The sequence below is a fragment of the Saccopteryx leptura genome, chromosome 3 (assembly GCF_036850995.1).
Source record: "Saccopteryx leptura isolate mSacLep1 chromosome 3, mSacLep1_pri_phased_curated, whole genome shotgun sequence".
NCBI lineage: Eukaryota > Metazoa > Chordata > Mammalia > Chiroptera > Emballonuridae > Saccopteryx > Saccopteryx leptura.
Genome location: NC_089505.1, coordinates 368549356 through 368575940, shown reverse-complemented (window position 1 = coordinate 368575940; position 26585 = coordinate 368549356). Strand labels below are relative to the sequence as shown.

Here is a 26585-nt window from a genome sequence, read left to right as displayed (position 1 = left end):
CTTGAGCCCGCCTGCCCCGTGTGGAAGGAGCCCGCCTGCCCCGTGTGGAAGAGAGCCCGCCTGCCCCGTGTGGAAGGAGCCCGCCTGCCCCGTGTGGAAGAGAGCCCGCGTGCCCCGTGTGGAAGAGAGCCCGCCTGCCCCGTGTGGAAGACAGCCTGCCCCGTGTGGAAGGAGCCCGCCTGCCCCGTGTGGAAGAGAGCCCGCCTGCCCCGTGTGGAAGACAGCCTGCCCCGTGTGGAAGAGAGCCCGCCTGCCCCGTGTGGAAGACAGCCTGCCCCGTGTGGAAGAGAGCCCGCCTGCCCCGTGTGGAAGAGAGCCCGCCTGCCCCGTGTGGAAGAGAGCCCGCCTGCCCCGTGTGGAAGACAGCCTGCCCCGTGTGGAAGAGAGCCCGCCTGCCCCGTGTGGAAGAGAGCCCGCCCGCCCCGTGTGGAAGAGAGCCCGCGTGCCCCGGGTGGAAGAGAGCCCGCCTGCCCCGTGTGGAAGAGAGCCCGCCTGCCCCGTGTGGAAGAGAGCCCGCGTGCCCCGTGTGGAAGAGAGCCCGCGTGCCCCGTGTGGAAGAGAGCCCGCCTGCCCCGTGTGGAAGAGAGCCCGCGTGCCCCGTGTGGAAGAGAGCCCGCGTGCCCCGTGTGGAAGAGAGCCCGCCTGCCCCGTGTGGAAGAGAGCCCGCGTGCCCCGTGTGGAAGAGAGCCCGCGTGCCCCGTGTGGAAGAGAGCCCGCGTGCCCCGTGTGGAAGAGAGCCCGCCTGCCCCGTGTGGAAGAGAGCCCGCCTGCCCCGTGTGGAAGAGAGCCCGCGTGCCCGCCTGCCCCGTGTGGAAGAGAGCCCGCATGCCCCGTGTGGAAGAGAGCCCGCCTGCCCCGTGTGGAAGGAGCCCGCCTGCCCCGTGTGGAAGAGAGCCCGCCTGCCCCGTGTGGAAGAGAGCCCGCGTGCCCCGTGTGGAAGAGAGCCCGCCTGCCCCGTGTGGAAGAGAGCCCGCCTGCCCCGTGTGGAAGAGAGCCCGCGTGCCCCGTGTGGAAGAGAGCCCGCGTGCCCCGTGTGGAAGAGAGCCCGCCTGCCCCGTGTGGAAGGAGCCCGCCTGCCCCGTGTGGAAGAGAGCCCGCCTGCCCCGTGTGGAAGAGAGCCCGCGTGCCCCGTGTGGAAGAGAGCCCGCGTGCCCGCCTGCCCCGTGTGGAAGGAGCCTGCCTGCCCCGTGTGGAAGGAGCCTGCGTGCCCCGGGTGGAAGAGAGCCTGCGTGCTCTTGCTAGCCCTCTGGTGCCCTGGCCACCACGTCCCGGGTGTGGAATGGAATACTAGAAAAGGGGGAACAGGTCGCTGTGTACAGACCAGCCGCGGGGACAGCGGCCCGGCAGTTACCACTGCGTGCTCCGGGTTAACGCTGCCATGTGTACGGTATACTAGGAGCACTGTGATGGAGACTGCCCCCCGGGCTGTGGAGAAGCCGTGCGTAAGATTCCCGTGCCTTCCCCCCCCCTGTGGTGTTAGCTAGCTTTGAGGTGAAGACGCACCGATGTGGTATCTGCACCTTGTCATTCCGTGTGTCCCCTGTGACGCTTCGCCTCGAGACGTGGGGTTACACACGTACTTACTGGGGGAATCGCTGATGCTGGAGGCTCCTGGCTCTGCGTCCACCTCTCAGTCCAGGGGAAGGCCACTGTCCAGTCGTGATAGGCTGACCGCTTCCTTGTTCCCTGACCCTTCTCTCCCTCCTCCCTGCCAAGTCCCTGAGATGAGCAGGGGCACATCACCTCTCAGGGTGCCCAGCTGTCATATGAGCTGTTGCCTGAGCGCCCCGGGGTCTGTTCAGGTGGTCGCTCACCCCGAGCGCCTGGGAAGAATGCCTTCCTGTCTCCCCCTTCTGAGCCCTAAGTGTGACGGCTCTCTTGTCACCGTCATCATCTGCTACCCTATCGCCGGAACTTGGATGACTTTTTTGTTTTCCTCTGCTCTTCCTGACGTGGGGAAACTGTTCTCATTCTCAGTTAAAATAGGTTATTCGATTTATAGTGTTTCAATGCTGGCGGTTAACACCGGCAGAGTCCAAAGCAGGTTGTCATGGGACCCAGGAGAAATGAGGCCCCTGGCATGGGATTGGGCAAGTTTAAATCCTGAGTGTCAATTTCAGCAGCTTATTCAGAAAGGAAGTAAAGAAGGACTGACAGGAAGAGGAGAGAAAAAGCAGTCAAGGTGGGGTCACGATGCCATCGATCCGCTGGAAATGGCGTGTGAGTGAGATGTGCGGCCTTTCTTCCATCCGGGGGGATGAGTCATGAAAAACTAAAAGCTGATGAGTCAGAAGGTACAACAGTTATTCTTCTTGTTCTTATCTCCTTGACGCGTGTAAATAAATGTGTTAGCGGAATGGAAACCTTCCATTCCTGGGTGAGGAGAGCGGCGAGGGCTTGCGGATACAAAGCTCCGTGGAGCTCGGACACGTGCCAGGTGCTGTCCGTCCCCTCGGGAGGTCGCCGCACAAGAATTGATGCAGACGTTCATGAAAGTGTTCGATCCCCCAGAAAGGCCGCAGAAAGGCGTGGGGCATACCTGACATTTCTGACACCGAGGTTTACCGGCGGTGAAATATTTCGGAGGCTTTGCTTTTCCTGCATATGAACGCATGGCATAGTTTTCTCGACGGCTTGAAAATAAGTTGCAGAGTTCGAGACAGCCCAACCCCCGTATTTCATCGTGCTGCAGTGAGAAGAAGGGGTCCTCCGTGGGACACCGGTGGCACCATCGCAGTGAAGAGGATGGAACATGTTTCACCGCTCCATTCAGCGGCCCACAGTTATATTTCTCTGGTTGTTCAAGAAAGTTGCTTATAGTGATTTTTTTTTTTTAGACAGAATTCACAGTGTATGCACTTACTATTTTTTTCAAGAAAATTTAATAGACTTATTTTTTTAGGGTAGTTTCAGATTCACAGAGAAGTTCAGAAAAGGTACAGAGGTTTTCTGTATACCTTCCCCCCCGACATGCTTAGGCTCCCCTATGAACACCCCTCCCCAGAGGGGAGCGTTTGTGACAGCTGATGAACGTGCGTTGACGTGCTGTTATCACCCAGAGTGCACGGTTGACATTAGGTGTTGTTCATTCTGTGGGTTCAGACGAATGTCTGATGACGTGTGTCCACTGTCACAGTGTCATGCATGCATAGTTTCACTGCCCGAAACATGCCCCCTTTGCTCCACCTGTCCATCCGATCCTCTCACCGAACTCCTGACAAACACTGATCTTTTCACGGTCTCCCTGGCTTTGCCTTTTCCAGAGCGTCATGTCATACGGTATTCCATGGTTGGACTCACGCAGTGTGTGGCCTGTTCTAGCTGACATCATCTTTCACTTTGGATATATGCCTTTAAGTTTCCTCCAGGTCATTTGACGGTTTGGTAGCTGATTTCCTTTTAACACTGAATGTCCACTGGATGGACCCATTTGTCCATTCACCTCCTGGGCATCCTGGTTGCCTCCACTCCACGTTTTGGCAATAATGAACAAGGCTGCTATAAACATCCGTGTGCAGGTGTGTGTGTGTGGACACAAGTTTTCAACTCCTTTGGGTAAATACCAAGGAGCGTGATTGCTGGATGGACATCCTGGTTGCCTCCACTCCACGTTTTGGCAATAATGAACAAGGCTGCTATAAACATCCCTGTGCAGGTGTGTGTGTGTGGACACAAGTTTTCAACTCCTTTGGGTAAATACCAAGGAGCGTGATTGCTGGATCATATAATAAGAGCATGTTTAGTTTTGTAAGGAACCGCCGCACTGTCTTCCAAAGTCGCTGACCATTGTGCATCCCCACCCACCGTGACTGAGGGGTGACTGAGGGTTCCCATTGCTCCGTCCTTGCCGGCACCTGGTGTTGTCAGTGTCCTGGGTTTGGGGCCATTCTACCAGGCGTGTAGGGGTTCTGCATGGCTGTTTTAATTTGCATTTCCATGATGACATATAATGTGGTTTCATGTGTTTATTTGTCATATTTATATTATCTTTGGTGATTTCTCTGTTAAGGCCTTTGGACCATTTTTTAGTAGGGTTGTTGTTTTTTTATTGTTGAGTTCTAAGAATTTTTTGTATATTGTGGCTACCAATCCTTAATCAGATATGTCTTTTGCAAATGTTTTCTCCCAGTCTGTAAGTTGTGGTTTTGTTTTCTTGATTAGTGGCTTTTGCAAAGTAAGACGTTATTTATTTATTTATTATTATTATTTTTTCTGAAGTGAGAAGCAGGGAGGCAGAGAGACAGACTCCCGCATGTGCCCAACTGGGATCCACCTGGCAAGGCAAGCCCACCAGGGGGCGGTGCTCTGCCCATCTGGGCCATTGCTCTGTTGCAACCGGAGCCGTTCTAGTGCCTGAGGTGGAGGCCATGGTGCCATCCCCAGCGCCCGGGCCAACTTTGCTCCAATGGAGCCTTGGCTATGGGGAGGAAGAGAGAGACAGAGAGAAAGGAGAGGGGGAGGGGTGGAGAAGCAGATGGGTGCTTCTCCTGTGTGCCCTGGCTGTTAATCAAACCTGGGACTTCCACACGCCAGGCCGATGCTCTACCAGCCAGGGCAAGATGTTTTTAATTTTAATGAAGTCTGACTCCTCAGTTCTCTCTTTCATGGACCATGTCATTAGGTTGTATCTAAAAAGTCACGGCCAAACCCAAGGCCATCTAGGTTTTTCTCCTGTGTTATCTTCTAAGAGTTTTATGTATTACATTTAGGTCTGTGATCCATTTTGAGTTATTTTTTTCAACTTTATTAGGAATAATTGACAAATATAAGTATATGTACTTAAATGCACAGCACAGAGATATTTACATATGCAGCATGGATGATTTGATATACAGATACATTGTGGAATGATTACCAAGGTCAAGATAATTGATGTATCCATCAACTCACATAGTTAACTCCTGTATTTTGTGTGTGGATACATGTGGTGAGAACACTTAAGATCTATACTCAGAAACTTGGAAGTATATGATATCATAGTGTGAATGGTAGTCACCATTGCTGTGCGTTATTAGCTCCACAGCATGCATTCTCCTTATAACTTTGCTATAAGAAGCTTTGTTGTAAAGTTCCGTACCTTACTTCTGTGGGTTTACGTAGAGACTCTGGATGGCCAGGAGCCGCCATCGTGGCCATTCACATGCAGGTTCCCATTGGATTCGGGCAGACGGTAAAGAAATGGCGGAGTCGGAGGATGGTGGGCCATTCTGTTTATTGGTGCCTCACCAAGACAGGCAAGCCACAAGAGAATCCAGCTTACAGCCTGTCTCCCACACCCAAAGCGAGCAAACATATATATTATATTTACAAATTTATTTGTGTAAGCTGGCAAAGGTATTATAGCCTAAGGCTTAGTTTTAAGACTAAGCTTTTGCCCACACCCTTGACTGTTGCATGATAGGGGGTGGTGCCCTCTCATGAGGAATCCCATTGATGCCTCAGATAAGTGACTTTGTATCAGAGACTTTCTTATTTGTATATTGAATTAAAGGTTTTGATCTCTACACTATAAAATGGGGACAGACTGGGGGCTCTCAGTTCCTGCTATCACCATTGCAGGGGCCTCCCTGATCCCTTGCCCTCCACAGGAAGAGCAGGTTTTCTGCTTCTCCCTTGGCTTCTCTTGTGGCTTGCCTGTCTTGGTGAGACACCGATAAACAGAATGGCCACCCCCTCCGACTCCACCAATTCTTTACCGTCTGCCTGAATCCAATGGGAACCTGCATGTGAGCGGCCACGATGGCGGCTCCTGGCCATACAACTGCTGTAGTCAGCGAGATTCGGAGATCGGTATGGGGCCGCCCCCTGATGACTGTGGCTGCTCCGGCTCCCCGTGGCGGTCCTTTTAGGGGCTGTGGGCTGCATGCTTTTTACTCAAGAGGAAACCAGGAGTTCTGTGTGAGAAGCTGCCTGAGGGTGAAAGTTTCAGTATGAATTGCAGATTGAATGGCAGAGGAGCCCATGCTGGAGGAGAGCAGAGAAAGGCCACGTGGAGGAGAGGAGAAGCAGCAAAGATGACGGAGTGCCGAGGGAGAAGCCAGTTTGTGCAGAGTTTGTGAAGAGAGAAGGAGATGGGGAACAGAGGTGAACAAGGCTGGTGAGCTAGAAACCTTTGATTCTAGGAAACTCGAATAAATCAGTGGCTTTGGGAGCCCTGAATGGAAAGGAAAATGTTTTCCCACTGTGTGTATTTTTTGCCCACTGGGTGCAAGCTAGGATAATGATGATGACTCACCAGTTCTTGGCTCCTTTGTTTCATTACTGTCTGTCCGAATCAAATGCGAACCTGCATGGGCCCGGCGGCTGTGATGGTGGCTGTGGCTACTGGCTTTACAGACACCTAGTCCAGATGAATTTTGAGGGGTTTTATTAAAGGAGGAGATTTATTAAATATGCTGGCCGCATGTGACTAACAGGGCATTGCAGACCCAAATCGTGTGTCCCAAATACATCGCAGAGGCTGGTTATATACCCTTTGACCACATACAGCATGACATCATGACATAATTATTAACAAGTTTATAACATTTGTTTAGGGAATCCATAGAAACATTAAAACTTTTAAGGTAACACAATCAAAGACATTTACAAATCTTTCAGTGTCTATCACGGCTCCTTTGCCTAGAGCAGCGGTTCTCAACCTGTGGGTCGTGACCCCGGTGGGGTCTAACGACCAAAACATGGCTTTAGGCGACCCCTGTGTTTTGGTCGTTAGACCCCTGCTGGGGTCGTGACCCACAGGTTGAGAACCACTGGCCTAGAGGTATGTTACTCTCAGGATTCCAGGAAGAGAGGGAGAGCTAAAATCAGTGTAGGGTGGTGTAAATTCTGTCTCCCATTGAAAGAGAAAAGAAGTTCCTCAGACAACCTTTATTCTCTAGTTAAGACTAAATGACCCATTGTCCTTGTAGGTCAGGAAGCTTCTACATTCTTCTCCCTCCCCTCCCCGAGGAAAGGACGGGACAGAAAGCCTGACATTTCTTCCTAAAATATCAATATTAATTTTGCAGCTGTTTGGTACCTTCGCAGAGCTGTGCCCTTTGCTGGCCTCCAGCTCCCTGTCCCCCTTTCTCGGCTCTGTGTCTCGACTCTCTTTTCTCTTGTTGCACACAGAGCTCCAGTTGTCAAAAGTACGTTGAGTCTCGTTATGTGAGTTTATTTCTGGGTTTTATGTTTTGTTCCATTGATCCATTTGTCTATTTTTTCACCGAAACCACACTATCTGTAGCTCTCTAGTAAGTCTTGAAGTCAGGTAGGGTCAGTCCTCCAACTCTACTTTTCTTTAATATCATGTGGGCTAGTCTGAATGTTTTGTTTTTTTTTTGCCTGTTGTCCATATAAGCTTTAGGACCAGCTTGTAAATATCCATAAAAATAACTAACTAGGAGTTTGTATGGCATTGACTCTGTCGATCAAGTTGGGGAGAATTGACATCGTGACAATATCGAGTCTTCTTATCCACGAACATGGAGTATCTTGCCATTCAGTTAATTCTTTGATTTTTTTTTATCAGAGACGTGTAGTTTTCCTTATCTAGATCTTGTATATATTTGGTTAGATCTGTGCCTATGCGTTTCATTTTTTAGGTGTGTAAAGCCAGTAGCCACAGCCACCATCACAGCTGCCAGGCCATTGCAGGTTTGGATTTGATTCGGACAGATGGTAATGAAACAACGGAGCCAAGAACTGGTGGGCCATTAGCTTTAGTCCTAGCTTGCACCCGGCAGGCAAGATATACACAAAGTAGGAAAATACTTCCTTTTCCATTCAGGGCTCCCAAAGCCACTGACTTATCTGAGTTTCCTGGAATCGAAGGTTTTTACCTCACCAGCCTTATTCGCCTCTGTTCCCCATCTCCTCTCTCTGCACAAATTGGCTTCTTCTTCAGCACTCCACCATCTTGGCTGCTTCTCCTCTCCTCCATGTGACCTTTCTCTGCTCTCCTCTCTAATGCTAATCTCAGGAACCGAGAGAGAGCAAGCTCCCGGTCTGCCCCATTTTATAGTGTAGAAATCAAAACCTTTAATCCAATATACAAACAAGGAAGTCTCTGATACAAAGTCATTTAGGGTGGGAAAGGTTTAGTCTTAAAACTAAGCCTTAGGGTATAATGACCCTGCCTGCTTACAGCCTGTCCCCCACACCCAATGCAAACTATAAGTGAGCAAACATATATATCATATTTACTAACTTATTTGACCAACAAGGTGCTAACTGTTTTATGGAAAATGAACTAGTTGTGTGGTAGGCAGAGATGAATGGCGTGTTTGACATTCAGTTGCTGGATGACAGTCTAAGTTTGAAATAAGGAAAGTGTTGTAAGGGTAACAGAATCCAAGTTGAGGTCCCCTAGGACACACAGATGTGTGCTAAAAATAGCCCCCTGGGCTGTTTTGGATAAAGAGTATAAAGACTATGTAAGCCTGGCTATTGAAAAAGAAAAATCACACACACACACACACACACACACACACACACACACGCACGCATGCACATACTCTCTCTCTCTCTGTCTCTCTCTCTCTCTCACACACACACATGCATGCATGCAAATACTCTCTCTCTCTCTCTCACACACACATGCATGCACATTCTCTCTCTCTCACACACACACACACATGCATGCATGCACATACTCTCTCTCTCTCTCTCACACACACATGCATGCACATACTCTCTCTCTCTCTCACACACACATGCGTGCACATTCTCTCTCTCTCTCACACACACACACATGCATGCATGCACATACTCTCTCTCTCTCACACACACATGTGTGCACATTCTCTCTCTCACACACACACACACACATGCATGCACATACTCTCTCTCTCTCACACACACACATGCATGCACATTCTCTCTCTCACACACACACATGCATGCACATTCTCTCTCTCTCTCTCTCACACACACACACATGCATGCATGCTCATACTCTCTCTCTCACACACACACATGCGTGCACATTCTCTCTCTCTCTCACACACACACACATGCATGCATGCACATACTCTCTCTCTCTCACACACACACATGCATGCACATTCTCTCTCTCACACACACACATGCATGCACATACTCTCTCTCTCTCTCTCTCTCTCTCTCTCTCTCTCTCACACACACACACACACACACACACACGCACACACAAGCTAGTGAAAGAATTTGGTTCCAATTCAAAGACAGTGCCTCTCTCACTGGGTACTAGCAAGCTGTGGCACGTGGTTTGCCTCTGAAGTTTGCAGAGCTACGTGACGTGACCTAGCCCAGGCTCTCAAATTTCTCTTCCCAATCCTCCACCCAGAATAACTGACTATTTGAGAAGATAGGCCAGTTTTCTTATAAAGGTCCCCACATGCTGGTGTTTTATGGTTGATATCTCATAATGCCCCTTACCTCAATTCTCTGCCCCCTTTTTTTTCAGAAACAGTAAAAAGCTCGGTCTGAGGTGATGGTGTCCAATAGCACTTTCGGTGATAATGAAAATGATCTCTATCCATTGTCCAATATGGTCACCGTCCGTCACATGTGGTTACTGAGCCCTTGAATTGCAGCTAGTACCACGAAAGGAACAGGCTTTCCCTTTAAGGTAATTAGTTTCAATGGAAGGAATCACCCGTGTCTCATGGCTCGTGATACTGCACCACACAGACCCCGGGGACTTGGATCAATTCAGCCTCAGCGTTTCAGCGAGAATATTTCTGGGCTGTTTTAAATTTGGTGTGTAGCTTTGGAAAGGTTTTGGTTCCGTTGACCCTCCGGTGAACATGAGGGTTAAATGGATCAACGTCTTCTGCAGATTCATAGCAGAGGCCCAACAGGGCCGCCTGAGGAGTATTTGGGGAAGGCAAGGATTACACAGAAGCTGAACCACCGAGGACTTATTCAGAGCTTGCCCTTTTTGAGCGGGGAGACGCATTATTGGAAAACAAGTAGGAGGAGTGCTTTGTCACCGTCTTGAGTCCTGGGACCCACTTCCCTCTCCCCACTTTGTCACACCTCCTTAAGACATATGTCCTTGTGATAATAGGCAGCGTCTCGCTGGTGACACAATCCCCTGTTCCTGAGTCACCAAAGCCAGGCGCGTATAAATTTGCCACACCGTCTCCTTCAAGAAAGAAACACATTCATCCGCCGCGATGAATGTAGACATGCTCTCTCATCTCCTGAACGAGACACACACTAGACAGAACGACACCCCAGCCCTGAGTCTAGAGAGCGAGGAGCTTTATACACAGAAGGAGGCCTTATAAACCCGTGTAGTTACTGTAAGGTATTTTTCCCCGCCGAGAAGGAAGAAACAGGTCTCGGAGCCACAAAGTGTACAATAACAAAAGGCTTTATTGAGTACGGAGCGCGCATCCCGCCTGGCAAGGTTCCCTGGCCCCGAGGTAAGATGGAGGCCAGGGAAGTTGCACGGATTAAACTGCGTGGAAGATATTTAAAGGGGTCCCTCTAGGGAAGTTGAGCCAATATGACGTGGTGAAATCCCACTGGCTGGTAGACGGTCGCTTTTTTCCAAACGGTTCCTGTGAAGCCTCTTTTGGCGCGCTTGGCTGTGGGCGGTCCCAGCCAAAGTTCGCGGGTCTGGGCTCCCCACGTGACCATCCCCCATTATCCACCGGCCTTACAGTTACTTTGGCAGAGATGTATTGGTTGGCATCCCCTCTCATCCTGTAAGACACAATGTCACCATTTTTTATTTCTGATTTTTAATTCAGTTGCTGAGTCATTAATTTCTCGAGCGAACACTGGTGAGCTGGGAACTGATTGGAGATCTCTTACATATACGGCTTCTAATTATTCGTGCACCCGTTCTTAATCTCTGTGCTGCCTGTTTCACACCATGCAGGCCTTTTTCTGGCCAGAGAAACCTCACCTCGTCCAGTGGGTCTTTGGGGACCTGAGGTCCGCCCGGGACTCACCTGCTCGTCTGCCGACCACACTGTCCCTTCCTGTGCGTTCGTTCTGACTCGCAGGCCTTCCCTCGTGTCACCTCAGGCCCGCCGCACGCTCAGCCTGACACTGACCTGCTTCTCTCTCCTGACCGAGATTCCGACCCACTCTCTGTAACTGGGTCACAGCGCAGCTGTCTTGCTCGCCACGGCCGGTCACGGTTTCGGCGCCAGAACACACGTGTCGGGAGCATGGGCCCGTCTCCTCGACTCGTAGGGGCTTGACTCCCACGAGCCCGGCGCACAGAGGGCTGAGCAGGAGGCCAGGGGCCTGGCCGTCCCAGGGGGGAGGAGGCGGCTGGCTGTTCGCAGAACTGGGCCTCTGCAGCGTCTGCTGGCCGCGTGCGGCTTCAGCAGGGGGGCCAGTGGCACAGGGCTCAGAGTGAAATGGAGGTTTCGTCTGGGGGTGGTTAGGACGGAACCAGCAGCAGGAAAGAGGAGTTCAGAAGGCAGTGTGGGACCGAGGGAAAGAGCAGGTCTCTGTGGACTTGGACGGCCCTGAGTTCCTCTTGTGACCCTGTCCCTCACCTTGCCGTCCTATGACGGAGTCATGACCTGTGTCGCCCCTCAGCGCATCTGTGAACCGGGGCTGGGATGGTCCCCTCCTGGGAAGGCGAAGATCCCGTGAGGTGCGGTCTGAGGGATCTCCGTGGGGGGCCAGGCTCAGAGTCCCCGCCTCCCCAACACCCCCGGGAAGGGCAGGGGTCATGAAGGGTGATGGGCAGGCCACGTCGGGTGTGCGCCTGTGACCTAGACGGCTCCGGTGTGCGCTGCCTCCCGTCCCCCCACGCGGCGTCCCGACGTGCGCTGCCTGGTGCCGGGCCAGCCCGCCTTGGCCCCGCGCCCCGCCCCTCCCAGCGTTCAACCTGACAGTCTGTCTCCGGCATCCACAGACTCTAATTTTCTTAATTGCATAATGGCCCTCCAGCCTATGATCCCAGCTTGTTGCTGTTCCCTCCTTAATTGTTCTTTAAACATTGAGAACAGAGATGGTCCCCCCACCCCCAACTTCGGAATGGATTCTGCGCTTGCTAAAATAGTATTACCATACGGCCAGGGGATTCTAACAGATGCTTCTAAAGCCAAGGTGAAGGCAGGAGACGGTGTCTGTCCCTCTAACCGCCCGCCCAGGGCCTGTCCTGTGCACTGAGGTCTCAGCACTGCGGTGTCTGTCCCTCTAACCGCCGGCCCAGCGCCTGCCCTGGGGTGCACTGAGGTCCCAGCACTGCGGTGTCTGTCCCTCTAACCGCCCTGCCAGGGCCTGCCCTGTGCACTGAGGTCTCAGCACTGCGGTGTCTGTGCACTGAGGTCTCAGCACTATGGTGTCTGTGCACTGAGGTCTCAGCACTATGGTGTCTGTGCACTGAGGTCTCAGCACTATGGTGTCTGTGCACTGAGGTCTCAGCACTATGGTGTCTGTGCACTGAGGTCTCAGCACTATGGTGTCTGTGCACTGAGGTCCCAGCACTATGGTGTCTGTGCACTGAGGTCTCAGCACTGCGGTGTCTGTGCACTGAGGTCTCAGCACTAAGTGTCTGTGCACTGAGGTCTCAGCACTATGGTGTCTGTGCACTGAGGTCCCAGCACTATGGTGTCTGTGCACTGAGGTCTCAGCACTGCGGTGTCTGTGCACTGAGGTCTCAGCACTGCGGTGTCTGTGCACTGAGGTCTCAGCACTATGGTGTCTGTGCACTGAGGTCTCAGCACTATGGTGTCTGTGCACTGAGGTCTCAGCACTATGGTGTCTGTGCACTGAGGTCTCAGCACTGCGGTGTCTGTGCACTGAGGTCTCAGCACTGCGGTGTCTGTGCACTGAGGTCCCAGCACTATGGTGTCTGTGCACTGAGGTCTCAGCACTATGGTGTCTGTGCACTGAGGTCTCAGCACTATGGTGTCTGTGCACTGAGGTCTCAGCACTGCGGTGTCTGTGCACTGAGGTCTCAGCACTGCGGTGTCTGTGCACTGAGGTCTCAGCACTATGGTGTCTGTGCACTGAGGTCTCAGCACTATGGTGTCTGTGCACTGAGGTCTCAGCACTGCGGTGTCTGTGCACTGAGGTCTCAGCACTAAGTGTCTGTGCACTGAGGTCTCAGCACTATGGTGTCTGTGCACTGAGGTCTCAGCACTATGGTGTCTGTGCACTGAGGTCTCAGCACTATGGTGTCTGTGCACTGAGGTCTCAGCACTATGGTGTCTGTGCACTGAGGTCTCAGCACTAAGTGTCTGTGCACTGAGGTCTCAGCACTATGGTGTCTGTGCACTGAGGTCTCAGCACTATGGTGTCTGTGCACTGAGGTCTCAGCACTGCGGTGTCTGTGCACTGAGGTCTCAGCACTATGGTGTCTGTGCACTGAGGTCCCAGCACTATGGTGTCTGTGCACTGAGGTCTCAGCACTATGGCGTCTGTGCACTGAGGTCTCAGCACTATGGTGTCTGTGCACTGAGGTCTCAGCACTATGGTGTCTGTGCACTGAGGTCCCAGCACTGCGGTGTCTGTGCACTGAGGTCTCAGCACTATGGTGTCTGTGCACTGAGGTCTCAGCACTGCGGTGTCTGTGCACTGAGGTCTCAGCACTGCGGTGTCTGTGCACTGAGGTCTCAGCACTATGGTGTCTGTGCACTGAGGTCTCAGCACTATGGTGTCTGTGCACTGAGGTCTCAGCACTGCGGTGTCTGTGCACTGAGGTCTCAGCACTGCGGTGTCTGTGCACTGAGGTCTCAGCACTATGGTGTCTGTGCACTGAGGTCTCAGCACTATGGTGTCTGTGCACTGAGGTCTCAGCACTAAGTGTCTGTGCACTGAGGTCTCAGCACTATGGTGTCTGTGCACTGAGGTCTCAGCACTATGGTGTCTGTGCACTGAGGTCTCAGCACTGCGGTGTCTGTGCACTGAGGTCTCAGCACTATGGTGTCTGTGCACTGAGGTCTCAGCACTGCAGTGTCTGTGCACTGAGGTCTCAGCACTATGGTGTCTGTGCACTGAGGTCTCAGCACTATGGTGTCTGTGCACTGAGGTCTCAGCACTGCGGTGTCTGTGCACTGAGGTCTCAGCACTATGGTGTCTGTGCACTGAGGTCTCAGCACTATGGTGTCTGTGCACTGAGGTCTCAGCACTATGGTGTCTGTGCACTGAGGTCCCAGCACTGCGGTGTCTGTGCACTGAGTTCTCAGCACTGCGGTGTCTGTGCACTGAGTTCTCAGCACTGCGGTGTCTGTGCACTGAGGTCTCAGCACTGCGGTGTCTGTGCACTGAGGTCTCAGCACTATGGTGTCTGTGCACTGAGGTCTCAGCACTAAGTGTCTGTGCACTGAGGTCTCAGCACTATGGTGTCTGTGCACTGAGGTCTCAGCACTATGGTGTCTGTGCACTGAGGTCTCAGCACTGCGGTGTCTGTGCACTGAGGTCCCAGCACTATGGTGTCTGTGCACTGAGGTCTCAGCACTATGGTGTCTGTGCACTGAGTTCTCAGCACTATGGTGTCTGTGCACTGAGTTCTCAGCACTGCGGTGTCTGTGCACTGAGGTCTCAGCACTATGGTGTCTGTGCACTGAGGTCTCAGCACTACGGTGTCTGTGCACTGAGGTCTCAGCACTGCGGTGTCTGTGCACTGAGGTCTCAGCACTATGGTGTCTGTGCACTGAGGTCTCAGCACTAAGTGTCTGTTCACTGAGGTCTCAGCACGATGGTGTCTGTGCACTGAGGTCTCAGCACTATGGTGTCTGTGCACTGAGGTCTCAGCACTGCGGTGTCTGTGCACTGAGGTCCCAGCACTATGGTGTCTGTGCACTGAGGTCTCAGCACTATGGTGTCTGTGCACTGAGGTCTCAGCACTATGGTGTCTGTGCACTGAGGTCTCAGCACTGCGGTGTCTGTGCACTGAGGTCTCAGCACTATGGTGTCTGTGCACTGAGGTCTCAGCACTATGGTGTCTGTGCACTGAGGTCTCAGCACTGCGGTGTCTGTGCACTGAGGTCTCAGCACTGCGGTGTCTGTGCACTGAGGTCTCAGCACTATGGTGTCTGTGCACTGAGGTCTCAGCACTATGGTGTCTGTGCACTGAGGTCTCAGCACTATGGTGTCTGTGCACTGAGGTCTCAGCACTATGGTGTCTGTGCACTGAGGTCTCAGCACTATGGTGTCTGTGCACTGAGGTCTCAGCACTATGGTGTCTGTGCACTGAGGTCTCAGCTCTGTGGTGTCTGTGCACTGAGGTCTCAGCACTATGGTGTCTGTGCACTGAGGTCTCAGCACTATGGTGTCTGTGCACTGAGGTCTCAGCACTGCGGTGTCTGTGCACTGAGGTCTCAGCACTATGGTGTCTGTGCACTGAGGTCTCAGCACTATGGTGTCTGTGCACTGAGGTCTCAGCACTATGGTGTCTGTGCACTGAGGTCTCAGCACTGCGGTGTCTGTGCACTGAGGTCTCAGCACTATGGTGTCTGTGCACTGAGGTCTCAGCACTATGGTGTCTGTGCACTGAGGTCTCAGCACTATGGTGTCTGTGCACTGAGGTCTCAGCACTATGGTGTCTGTGCACTGAGGTCTCAGCACTATGGTGTCTGTGCACTGAGGTCTCAGCACTGCGGTGTCTGTGCACTGAGGTCTCAGCACTATGGTGTCTGTGCACTGAGGTCCCAGCACTATGGTGTCTGTGCACTGAGGTCTCAGCACTATGGTGTCTGTGCACTGAGGTCTCAGCACTGCGGTGTCTGTGCACTGAGGTCTCAGCACTATGGTGTCTGTGCACTGAGGTCTCAGCACTGCGGTGTCTGTGCACTGAGGTCTCAGCACTATGGTGTCTGTGCACTGAGGTCTCAGCACTATGGTGTCTGTGCACTGAGGTCTCAGCACTGCGGTGTCTGTGCACTGAGGTCCCAGCACTATGGTGTCTGTGCACTGAGGTCCCAGCACTGCGGTGTCTGTGCACTGAGGTCTCAGCACTATGGTGTCTGTGCACTGAGGTCTCAGCACTATGGTGTCTGTGCACTGAGGTCTCAGCACTAAGTGTCTGTGCACTGAGGTCCCAGCACTATGGTGTCTGTGCACTGAGGTCCCAGCACTGCGGTGTCTGTGCACTGAGGTCTCAGCACTATGGTGTCTGTGCACTGAGGTCTCAGCACTATGGTGTCTGTGCACTGAGGTCCCAGCACTATGGTGTCTGTGCACTGAGGTCTCAGCACTATGGTGTCTGTGCACTGAGGTCTCAGCACTAAGTGTCTGTGCACTGAGGTCTCAGCACTATGGTGTCTGTGCACTGAGGTCTCAGCACTATGGTGTCTGTGCACTGAGGTCTCAGCACTGCGGTGTCTGTGCACTGAGGTCCCAGCACTATGGTGTCTGTGCACTGAGGTCTCAGCACTATGCTGTCTGTGCACTGAGGTCTCAGCACTATGGTGTCTGTGCACTGAGGTCTCAGCACTATGGTGTCTGTGCACTGAGGTCTCAGCACTATGGTGTCTGTGCACTGAGGTCTCAGCAATATGGTGTCTGTGCACTGAGGTCTCAGCACTAAGTGTCTGTGCACTGAGGTCTCAGCACTATGGTGTCTGTGCACTGAGGTCTCAGCACTATGGTGTCTGTGCACTGAGGTCTCAGCACTGCGGTGTCTGTGCACTGAGGTCCCAGCACTATGGTGTCTGTGCACTGAGGTCTCAGCACTATGGTGTCTGTGCACTGAGGTCCCAGCACTATGGTGTCTGTGCACTGAGGTCTCAGCACTATGGTGTCTGTGCACTGAGGTCCCAGCACTGCGGTGTCTGTGCACTGAGGTCTCAGCACTATGGTGTCTGTGCACTGAGGTCTCAGCACTATGGTGTCTGTGCACTGAGGTCTCAGCACTATGGTGTCTGTGCACTGAGGTCCCAGCACTATGGTGTCTGTGCACTGAGGTCTCAGCACTATGGTGTCTGTGCACTGAGGTCCCAGCACTGCGGTGTCTGTGCACTGAGGTCTCAGCACTATGGTGTCTGTGCACTGAGGTCTCAGCACTATGGTGTCTGTGCACTGAGGTCTCAGCACTGCGGTGTCTGTGCACTGAGGTCCCAGCACTATGGTGTCTGTGCACTGAGGTCCCAGCACTATGGTGTCTGTGCACTGAGGTCTCAGCACTATGGTGTCTGTGCACTGAGGTCTCAGCACTATGGTGTCTGTGCACTGAGGTCCCAGCACTATGGTGTCTGTGCACTGAGGTCTCAGCACTATGGTGTCTGTGCACTGAGGTCTCAGCACTGCGGTGTCTGTGCACTGAGGTCTCAGCACTAAGTGTCTGTGCACTGAGGTCTCAGCACTATGGTGTCTGTGCACTGAGGTCTCAGCACTATGGTGTCTGTGCACTGAGGTCTCAGCACTATGGTGTCTGTGCACTGAGGTCTCAGCACTATGGTGTCTGTGCACTGAGGTCTCAGCACTATGGTGTCTGTGCACTGAGGTCTCAGCACTGCGGTGTCTGTGCACTGAGGTCTCAGCACTATGGTGTCTGTGCACTGAGGTCCCAGCACTATGGTGTCTGTGCACTGAGGTCTCAGCACTATGGTGTCTGTGCACTGAGGTCTCAGCACTATGGTGTCTGTGCACTGAGGTCTCAGCACTATGGTGTCTGTGCACTGAGGTCCCAGCACTGCGGTGTCTGTGCACTGAGGTCTCAGCACTATGGTGTCTGTGCACTGAGGTCTCAGCACTGCGGTGTCTGTGCACTGAGGTCTCAGCACTATGGTGTCTGTGCACTGAGGTCTCAGCACTATGGTGTCTGTGCACTGAGGTCTCAGCACTATGGTGTCTGTGCACTGAGGTCTCAGCACTGCGGTGTCTGTGCACTGAGGTCTCAGCACTATGGTGTCTGTGCACTGAGGTCTCAGCACTGCGGTGTCTGTGCACTGAGGTCTCAGCACTATGGTGTCTGTGCACTGAGGTCTCAGCACTATGGTGTCTGTGCACTGAGGTCTCAGCACTATGGTGTCTGTGCACTGAGGTCTCAGCACTAAGTGTCTGTGCACTGAGGTCTCAGCACTATGGTGTCTGTGCACTGAGGTCTCAGCACTATGGTGTCTGTGCACTGAGGTCTCAGCACTGCGGTGTCTGTGCACTGAGGTCTCAGCACTATGGTGTCTGTGCACTGAGGTCTCAGCACTGCAGTGTCTGTGCACTGAGGTCTCAGCACTATGGTGTCTGTGCACTGAGGTCTCAGCACTATGGTGTCTGTGCACTGAGGTCTCAGCACTGCGGTGTCTGTGCACTGAGGTCCCAGCACTATGGTGTCTGTGCACTGAGGTCTCAGCACTATGGTGTCTGTGCACTGAGGTCTCAGCACTATGGTGTCTGTGCACTGAGGTCCCAGCACTGCGGTGTCTGTGCACTGAGGTCTCAGCACTATGGTGTCTGTGCACTGAGGTCTCAGCACTGCGGTGTCTGTGCACTGAGGTCTCAGCACTGCGGTGTCTGTGCACTGAGGTCTCAGCACTATGGTGTCTGTGCACTGAGGTCTCAGCACTAAGTGTCTGTGCACTGAGGTCTCAGCACTATGGTGTCTGTGCACTGAGGTCTCAGCACTATGGTGTCTGTGCACTGAGGTCTCAGCACTGCGGTGTCTGTGCACTGAGGTCCCAGCACTATGGTGTCTGTGCACTGAGGTCTCAGCACTATGGTGTCTGTGCACTGAGGTCTCAGCACTATGGTGTCTGTGCACTGAGGTCTCAGCACTGCGGTGTCTGTGCACTGAGGTCTCAGCACTATGGTGTCTGTGCACTGAGGTCTCAGCACTATGGTGTCTGTGCACTGAGGTCTCAGCACTGCGGTGTCTGTGCACTGAGGTCTCAGCACTATGGTGTCTGTGCACTGAGGTCTCAGCACTAAGTGTCTGTGCACTGAGGTCTCAGCACTATGGTGTCTGTGCACTGAGGTCTCAGCACTATGGTGTCTGTGCACTGAGGTCTCAGCACTGCGGTGTCTGTGCACTGAGGTCCCAGCACTATGGTGTCTGTGCACTGAGGTCTCAGCACTATGGTGTCTGTGCACTGAGGTCTCAGCACTATGGTGTCTGTGCACTGAGGTCTCAGCACTGCGGTGTCTGTGCACTGAGGTCTCAGCACTATGGTGTCTGTGCACTGAGGTCTCAGCACTATGGTGTCTGTGCACTGAGGTCTCAGCACTGCGGTGTCTGTGCACTGAGGTCCCAGCACTATGGTGTCTGTGCACTGAGGTCTCAGCACTATGGTGTCTGTGCACTGAGGTCTCAGCACTATGGTGTCTGTGCACTGAGGTCTCAGCACTGCGGTGTCTGTGCACTGAGGTCTCAGCACTATGGTGTCTGTGCACTGAGGTCTCAGCACTATGGTGTCTGTGCACTGAGGTCTCAGCACTATGGTGTCTGTGCACTGAGGTCTCAGCACTGCGGTGTCTGTGCACTGAGGTCTCAGCACTATGGTGTCTGTGCACTGAGGTCTCAGCACTATGGTGTCTGTGCACTGAGGTCTCAGCACTATGGTGTCTGTGCACTGAGGTCTCAGCACTATGGTGTCTGTGCACTGAGGTCTCAGCACTATGGTGTCTGTGCACTGAGGTCTCAGCACTATGGTGTCTGTGCACTGAGGTCTCAGCACTGCGGTGTCTGTGCACTGAGGTCTCAGCACTATGGTGTCTGTGCACTGAGGTCTCAGCACTATGGTGTCTGTGCACTGAGGTCTCAGCACTGCGGTGTCTGTGCACTGAGGTCTCAGCACTATGGTGTCTGTGCACTGAGGTCTCAGCACTATGGTGTCTGTGCACTGAGGTCTCAGCACTATGGTGTCTGTGCACTGAGGTCTCAGCACTGCGGTGTCTGTGCACTGAGGTCTCAGCACTATGGTGTCTGTGCACTGAGGTCTCAGCACTATGGTGTCTGTGCACTGAGGTCTCAGCACTATGGTGTCTGTGCACTGAGGTCTCAGCACTATGGTGTCTGTGCACTGAGGTCTCAGCACTATGGTGTCTGTGCACTGAGGTCTCAGCACTGCGGTGTCTGTGCACTGAGGTCTCAGCACTATGGTGTCTGTGCACTGAGGTCCCAGCACTATGGTGTCTGTGCACTGAGGTCTCAGCACTATGGTGTCTGTGCACTGAGGTCTCAGCACTGCGGTGTCTGTGCACTGAGGTCTCAGCACTATGGTGTCTGTGCACTGAGGTCTCAGCACTGCGGTGTCTGTGCACTGAGGTCTCAGCACTATGGTGTCTGTGCACTGAGGTCTCAGCACTGTGGTGTCTGTGCACTGAGTTCTCAGCACTGCGGTGTCTGTGCACTGAGGTCCCAGCACTGCGGTGTCTGTGCACTGAGGTCCCAGCACTGCGGTGTCTGTGCACTGAGGTCTCAGCACTATGGTGTCTGTGCACTGAGGTCTCAGCACTATGGTGTCTGTGCACTGAGGTCTCAGCACTAAGTGTCTGTGCACTGAGGTCCCAGCACTATGGTGTCTGTGCACTGAGGTCCCAGCACTGCGGTGTCTGTGCACTGAGGTCTCAGCACTATGGTGTCTGTGCACTGAGGTCTCAGCACTATGGTGTCTGTGCACTGAGGTCCCAGCACTATGGTGTCTGTGCACTGAGGTCTCAGCACTATGGTGTCTGTGCACTGAGGTCTCAGCACTAAGTGTCTGTGCACTGAGGTCTCAGCACTATGGTGTCTGTGCACTGAGGTCTCAGCACTATGGTGTCTGTGCACTGAGGTCTCAGCACTGCGGTGTCTGTGCACTGAGGTCCCAGCACTATGGTGTCTGTGCACTGAGGTCTCAGCACTATGCTGTCTGTGCACTGAGGTCTCAGCACTATGGTGTCTGTGCACTGAGGTCTCAGCACTATGGTGTCTGTGCACTGAGGTCTCAGCACTATGGTGTCTGTGCACTGAGGTCTCAGCACTATGGTGTCTGTGCACTGAGGTCTCAGCACTAAGTGTCTGTGCACTGAGGTCTCAGCACTATGGTGTCTGTGCACTGAGGTCTCAGCACTGCGGTGTCTGTGCACTGAGGTCCCAGCACTATGGTGTCTGTGCACTGAGGTCTCAGCACTATGGTGTCTGTGCACTGAGGTCCCAGCACTATGGTGTCTGTGCACTGAGGTCTCAGCACTATGGTGTCTGTGCACTGAGGTCCCAGCACTGCGGTGTCTGTGCACTGAGGTCTCAGCACTATGGTGTCTGTGCACTGAGGTCTCAGCACTATGGTGTCTGTGCACTGAGGTCTCAGCACTATGGTGTCTGTGCACTGAGGTCCCAGCACTATGGTGTCTGTGCACTGAGGTCTCAGCACTATGGTGTCTGTGCACTGAGGTCCCAGCACTGCGGTGTCTGTGCACTGAGGTCTCAGCACTATGGTGTCTGTGCACTGAGGTCTCAGCACTATGGTGTCTGTGCACTGAGGTCTCAGCACTGCGGTGTCTGTGCACTGAGGTCCCAGCACTATGGTGTCTGTGCACTGAGGTCCCAGCACTATGGTGTCTGTGCACTGAGGTCTCAGCACTATGGTGTCTGTGCACTGAGGTCTCAGCACTATGGTGTCTGTGCACTGAGGTCCCAGCACTATGGTGTCTGTGCACTGAGGTCTCAGCACTATGGTGTCTGTGCACTGAGGTCTCAGCACTGCGGTGTCTGTGCACTGAGGTCTCAGCACTATGGTGTCTGTGCACTGAGGTCTCAGCACTATGGTGTCTGTGCACTGAGGTCTCAGCACTGCGGTGTCTGTGCACTGAGGTCTCAGCACTATGGTGTCTGTGCACTGAGGTCTCAGCACTGCGGTGTCTGTGCACTGAGGTCTCAGCACTATGGTGTCTGTGCACTGAGGTCTCAGCACTATGGTGTCTGTGCACTGAGGTCTCAGCACTATGGTGTCTGTGCACTGAGGTCTCAGCACTGCGGTGTCTGTGCACTGAGGTCTCAGCACTATGGTGTCTGTGCACTGAGGTCTCAGCACTGCGGTGTCTGTGCACTGAGGTCCCAGCACTATGGTGTCTGTGCACTGAGGTCTCAGCACTATGGTGTCTGTGCACTGAGGTCTCAGCACTATGGTGTCTGTGCACTGAGGTCTCAGCACTGCGGTGTCTGTGCACTGAGGTCTCAGCACTATGGTGTCTGTGCACTGAGGTCTCAGCACTACGGTGTCTGTGCACTGAGGTCTCAGCACTATGGTGTCTGTGCACTGAGGTCTCAGCACTATGGTGTCTGTGCACTGAGGTCTCAGCACTATGGTGTCTGTGCACTGAGGTCTCAGCACTGCGGTGTCTGTGCACTGAGGTCTCAGCACTATGGTGTCTGTGCACTGAGGTCCCAGCACTGCGGTGTCTGTGCACTGAGGTCTCAGCACTGCGGTGTCTGTGCACTGAGGTCTCAGCACTGCGGTGTCTGTGCACTGAGGTCTCAGCACTGCGGTGTCTGTGCACTGAGGTCTCAGCACTGCGGTGTCTGTGCACTGAGGTCCCAGCACTATGGTGTCTGTGCACTGAGGTCTCAGCACTATGGTGTCTGTGCACTGAGGTCTCAGCACTATGGTGTCTGTGCACTGAGGTCTCAGCACTATGGTGTCTGTGCACTGAGGTCTCAGCACTATGGTGTCTGTGCACTGAGGTCTCAGCACTGCGGTGTCTGTGCACTGAGGTCTCAGCACTGCGGTGTCTGTGCACTGAGGTCTCAGCACTGCGGTGTCTGTGCACTGAGGTCTCAGCACTATGGTGTCTGTGCACTGAGGTCCCAGCACTATGGTGTCTGTGCACTGAGGTCTCAGCACTATGGTGTCTGTGCACTGAGGTCTCAGCACTGCGGTGTCTGTGCACTGAGGTCTCAGCACTGCGGTGTCTGTGCACTGAGGTCTCAGCACTACGGTGTCTGTCCCTCTAACCGCCTCGCCCAGGGGTGCACTGAGGTCTCAGCACTTAAATGCGAAGTTGCAGAGTGTTTGGACGCATTTGCTGTGACACTTGTTTTCCCAGCGTCTGGGCAGCCGGCCCACTGCCATCAGCCCCAAGGATCGGTTGGGATGATGGCAGAACACCCTGAGAGCCTTCCGCTCTGGTTTTTTCCATCTCAGACCCGCACTGCAGCCTGGGGAGCCTGCCTCCCTCCCCTCCTGTCTCAGCGCACCCCCTCACCCTGACTCCAAGCCTCGCTCTCCTGGTACTTAGAGGGCCCTGGAAGAGGCCCGAGGGTGCAGAGATGCCCGTGGGACTCTTGCTCCGAGGGGCCAAGGCTGTCCTTCCTGTCCTTCTGTCTTGGTACGGAGCGCCTGCAGGACAGACAGGCTTTTGTGAAGTCCTTCCCGGGACGTCTGGATCTGAATGGGGGACAGTCTTATGAGGTCCGCCCCAGGAACTGGGCGTCGCGGTCCCAAGAGCTGCCTGCTCCCCCCTCAGGAGGGGTCAGAGCCCCCCGTCCCGAGCACGAGCGTCACGTCCACCCCTGCGTCCACCCGGCTGACTTCGGGTCAGTCGCACCTCAGCCATCTTACTGCCCCCCATGCTGGACTGCGGCCTTCCTGCGCTCAGAGATGGGGCTCCACCTTTCTTGTTTCTTTTTTTTTTCTTTTTATTTTATTGAGGTAACATTGGCTTACAACACCATACACGTTTCAGGTGCACAACATTGTGATTCTACGTCCATATACATAGAGCGTGCCTACCACCAAAACTAGTTTCCCCTCGTCTCCAACGACAGACCCTTTACCCGAAGTGTCTCCCCCCCACCGCACCCCCTCCGGGAACCCCCAATCAGTTTTTCTGCATCTCTGAGTTTTTGTTTTGTTTTGTTTGTTTGTTTGTTAGGTTTCACATGAGTTACATTGTAGCTATTTATTTTTCTGTCTGAGTGTATTATGTAACGCCCTCCTTAGCGTACTACCTACCCTCTAGTCCGTCCGTGTAGTTGCAAATGCCAAGATGTCATATTTTTTTTATGGCTGAGTAGTATTCCATTGCGCGATGAGATATACATATATCTCATCATCATCATCATCTTTTTGTTTTTTAAATTGTCCGGTCATGCCCATGGTTTTGACAGTCAAGTAGTAGCTGGTGAAGACCTGACTGGACACAGCTATTTCACTTCTCAGAGCCTCGACCGTTTTATTGACCGTTTTATTCGTAACAATAGGTGGAGTGTTAGCCTCCTGTCATTGGAGAGCAGGTGGAATGAGACCCTGGAGCTTAAGGGTGTGGGGGGAAGCTTGCTGTTTTTAAGGACCCGTGATTGTTGGTTTTTATTGCTGTTGTTATTGCCGCTATGATGATGACTGCCCCAGAAAGAGGTTCTCCACCCATGGGCCTTTCTTGACACCTTCAATTCTTCCCTACGGGTCCTTCTGCTCAGGCGGGCCTGTCTGTTTCCTCCTCCTGAAGTCCCGCTCCCTTCTGCTACAGTGTAGCAGCTACGCCTTGACTTGCCTCATGCTCCCTCCCCCGCTTTCTCCACTCCCTCCCCGAGGGAGCTGCCCACCCCTGCTGCTTCCTCGTGCCTGTCCACAGTCTCAGCCGGGTGGAGCAGGCTCCCGCCGGGCTCTGGGGAGCATGCAGGCGGGACCATGTGCCTGGGTCCTTCCCGCATCCCGAGGGGCGAGCCTGGGCACCCCCGTTTGACACGGGGGAGCCGAGGCACTGGCCCTGTGGCCGGGAGGTGGTGCAGCTGGGATTCCACGCGCGGCCGGGAGGTGGTACAGCTGGGATTCCACGCGTGGCCCACTCCAGGATGGCTTCAGACCTCTTGTACCAGGTGTTCGCTCTGTCCACGAGGCCCACGGCCCTCCAGCCTGGGCGCCGTCCTCTTCCTCCTCCGTGAGTTGCCAGTTCAGTTGTTTCTTCCTTCTCGGCTCCTGCTGGGCCCGCCCCCCCTCCACCCCTCACCACCCACACCCTGGTGTCCTGCCTTCCAGGGTGAGTATTTGCTGCTTGGACTCGGTACCCCCATTCGATGTTAGGGAATCTGAAGGGAAGACCATCTCTTCTCTCTTTCTTCCAACCTGCTCAGCAACGGACCTGATGGTGTCTGTACCCCGGATTTAGTTTTTCACCCCAAAGCCTCAGGAATAGAGGCTTCTTGGGCTTTGACCTCTGTAATCTTCAACTTTGTTTTCTAACACGGCGTGGGTGCTTGTGGATGGGGCTTACAGGAGACTTGAGGGCTCTTTTCTCTGGTAAATAATTTACTGTTATGTCTTACTCTCTGAATTATTATTATTATTATTTTTTGTGACAGAGGCAGAGAGAGGGACAGATAGGGACAGACAGCAGTGAAGGAAGAGAGATGAGAAGCATCAATTCTTTGTTGCGGCACCTTAGTTGCTCATTCATTGCTTTCTCATACGTGCCTTGCTGGGAGGGGAGGGGCTACAGCAGACTGAGTGACCCCTCGCTCAAGCCAGCAACCTCGGGGTGTCAAACTTGGGTCCTCTGCGTCCCAGTCTGATGCTCTGTCCACTGCACCACTGCCTGGTCAGGCTCTGAATTATTTTTAAAAGAAGTAATGGAAATGGTCAACCAGTCGTTGATTTTGGGGCGAGTATGTAGAGTCAACTATTGATCCTGAGCCCCGGGAGGCAGTGGGGACGCTGTGACGGCTCAGCTGGGTTGGCCTGGGGACCCGTGCTGCCCGCTCTGGGCCCATCCAGGTGTGCTCAGGGTCCCGCTCTGGTGTTGGCCTGGGGACCCGTGCTGCCCGCTCTGGGCCCGTCCAGGTGCGCTCAGGGTCCCGCTCTGGTGTTGGCCTGGGGACCCGTGCTGCCCGCTCTGGGCCCGTCCAGGTTAGGGTCAGGGTCCCGCTCTGGTGTTGGCCTGGGGACCCGTGCTGCCCACTCTGGGCCCATCCAGGTGTGCTCAGGGTCCCGCTCTGGTGTTGGCCTGGGGACCCGTGCTGCCCGCTCTGGGCCCGTCCAGGTTAGGGTCAGGGTCCCGCTCTGGTGTTGGCCTGGGGACCCGTGCTGCCCACTCTGGGCCCATCCAGGTGCGCTCAGGGTCCCGCTCTGGTGTTGGCCTGGGGACCCGTGCTGCCCGCTCTGGGCCCATCCAGGTGCGCTCAGGGTCCCGCTCTGGTGTTGGCCTGGGGACCCGTGCTGCCCGCTCTGGGCCCGTCCAGGTTAGGGTCAGGGTCCCGCTCTGGTGTTGGCCTGGGGACCCGTGCTGCCCACTCTGGGCCCATCCAGGTGCGCTCAGGGTCCCGCTCTGGTGTTGGCCTGGGGACCCGTGCTGCCCGCTCTGGGCCCATCCAGGTGTGCTCAGGGTCCCGCTCTGGTGTTGGCCTGGGGACCCGTGCTGCCCGCTCTGGGCCCGTCCAGGTGCGCTCAGGGTCCTGCTCTGGTGTTGGCCTGGGGACCCGTGCTGCCCGCTCTGGGCCCATCCAGGTGCGCTCAGGGTCCCGCTCTGGTGTTGGCCTGGGGACCCGTGCTGCCCGCTCTGGGCCCATCCAGGTGCGCTCAGGGCCCTGCTCTGGTGTTGGCCTGGGGACCCGTGCTGCCCGCTCTGGGCCCATCCAGGTGCGCTCAGGGTCCTGCTCTGGTGTTGGCCTGGGGACCCGTGCTGCCCGCTCTGGGCCCATCCAGGTGCGCTCAGGGTCCTGCTCTGGTGTTGGCCTGGGGACCCGTGCTGCCCGCTCTGGGCCCATCCAGGTTAGGGTCAGGGTCCTGCTCTGG

General features: G+C 54.3%; 2 protein-coding genes across 2 annotated transcripts in view; both read left to right on the top strand.

Annotated features, from left to right (window-relative positions):
• The window catches only part of FAM135B (family with sequence similarity 135 member B), a 213858-nt gene that overhangs the window by 22489 nt on the left and 164784 nt on the right, over positions 1-26585 (top strand). The gene's annotated exons all lie outside the window — the stretch shown is intronic.
• LOC136398600 (putative per-hexamer repeat protein 5) overlaps positions 5740-26585 on the top strand; it is a 38307-nt gene continuing 17461 nt past the window's right edge. Inside the window, exons 1-4 of the mRNA XM_066372770.1 lie at positions 5740-5790; positions 25569-25700; positions 25901-26032; positions 26100-26561. Of these exons, the coding sequence (XP_066228867.1) occupies positions 5740-5790; positions 25569-25700; positions 25901-26032; positions 26100-26561 (777 nt within the window). The remainder of the gene's footprint in view (positions 5791-25568; positions 25701-25900; positions 26033-26099; positions 26562-26585) is intronic.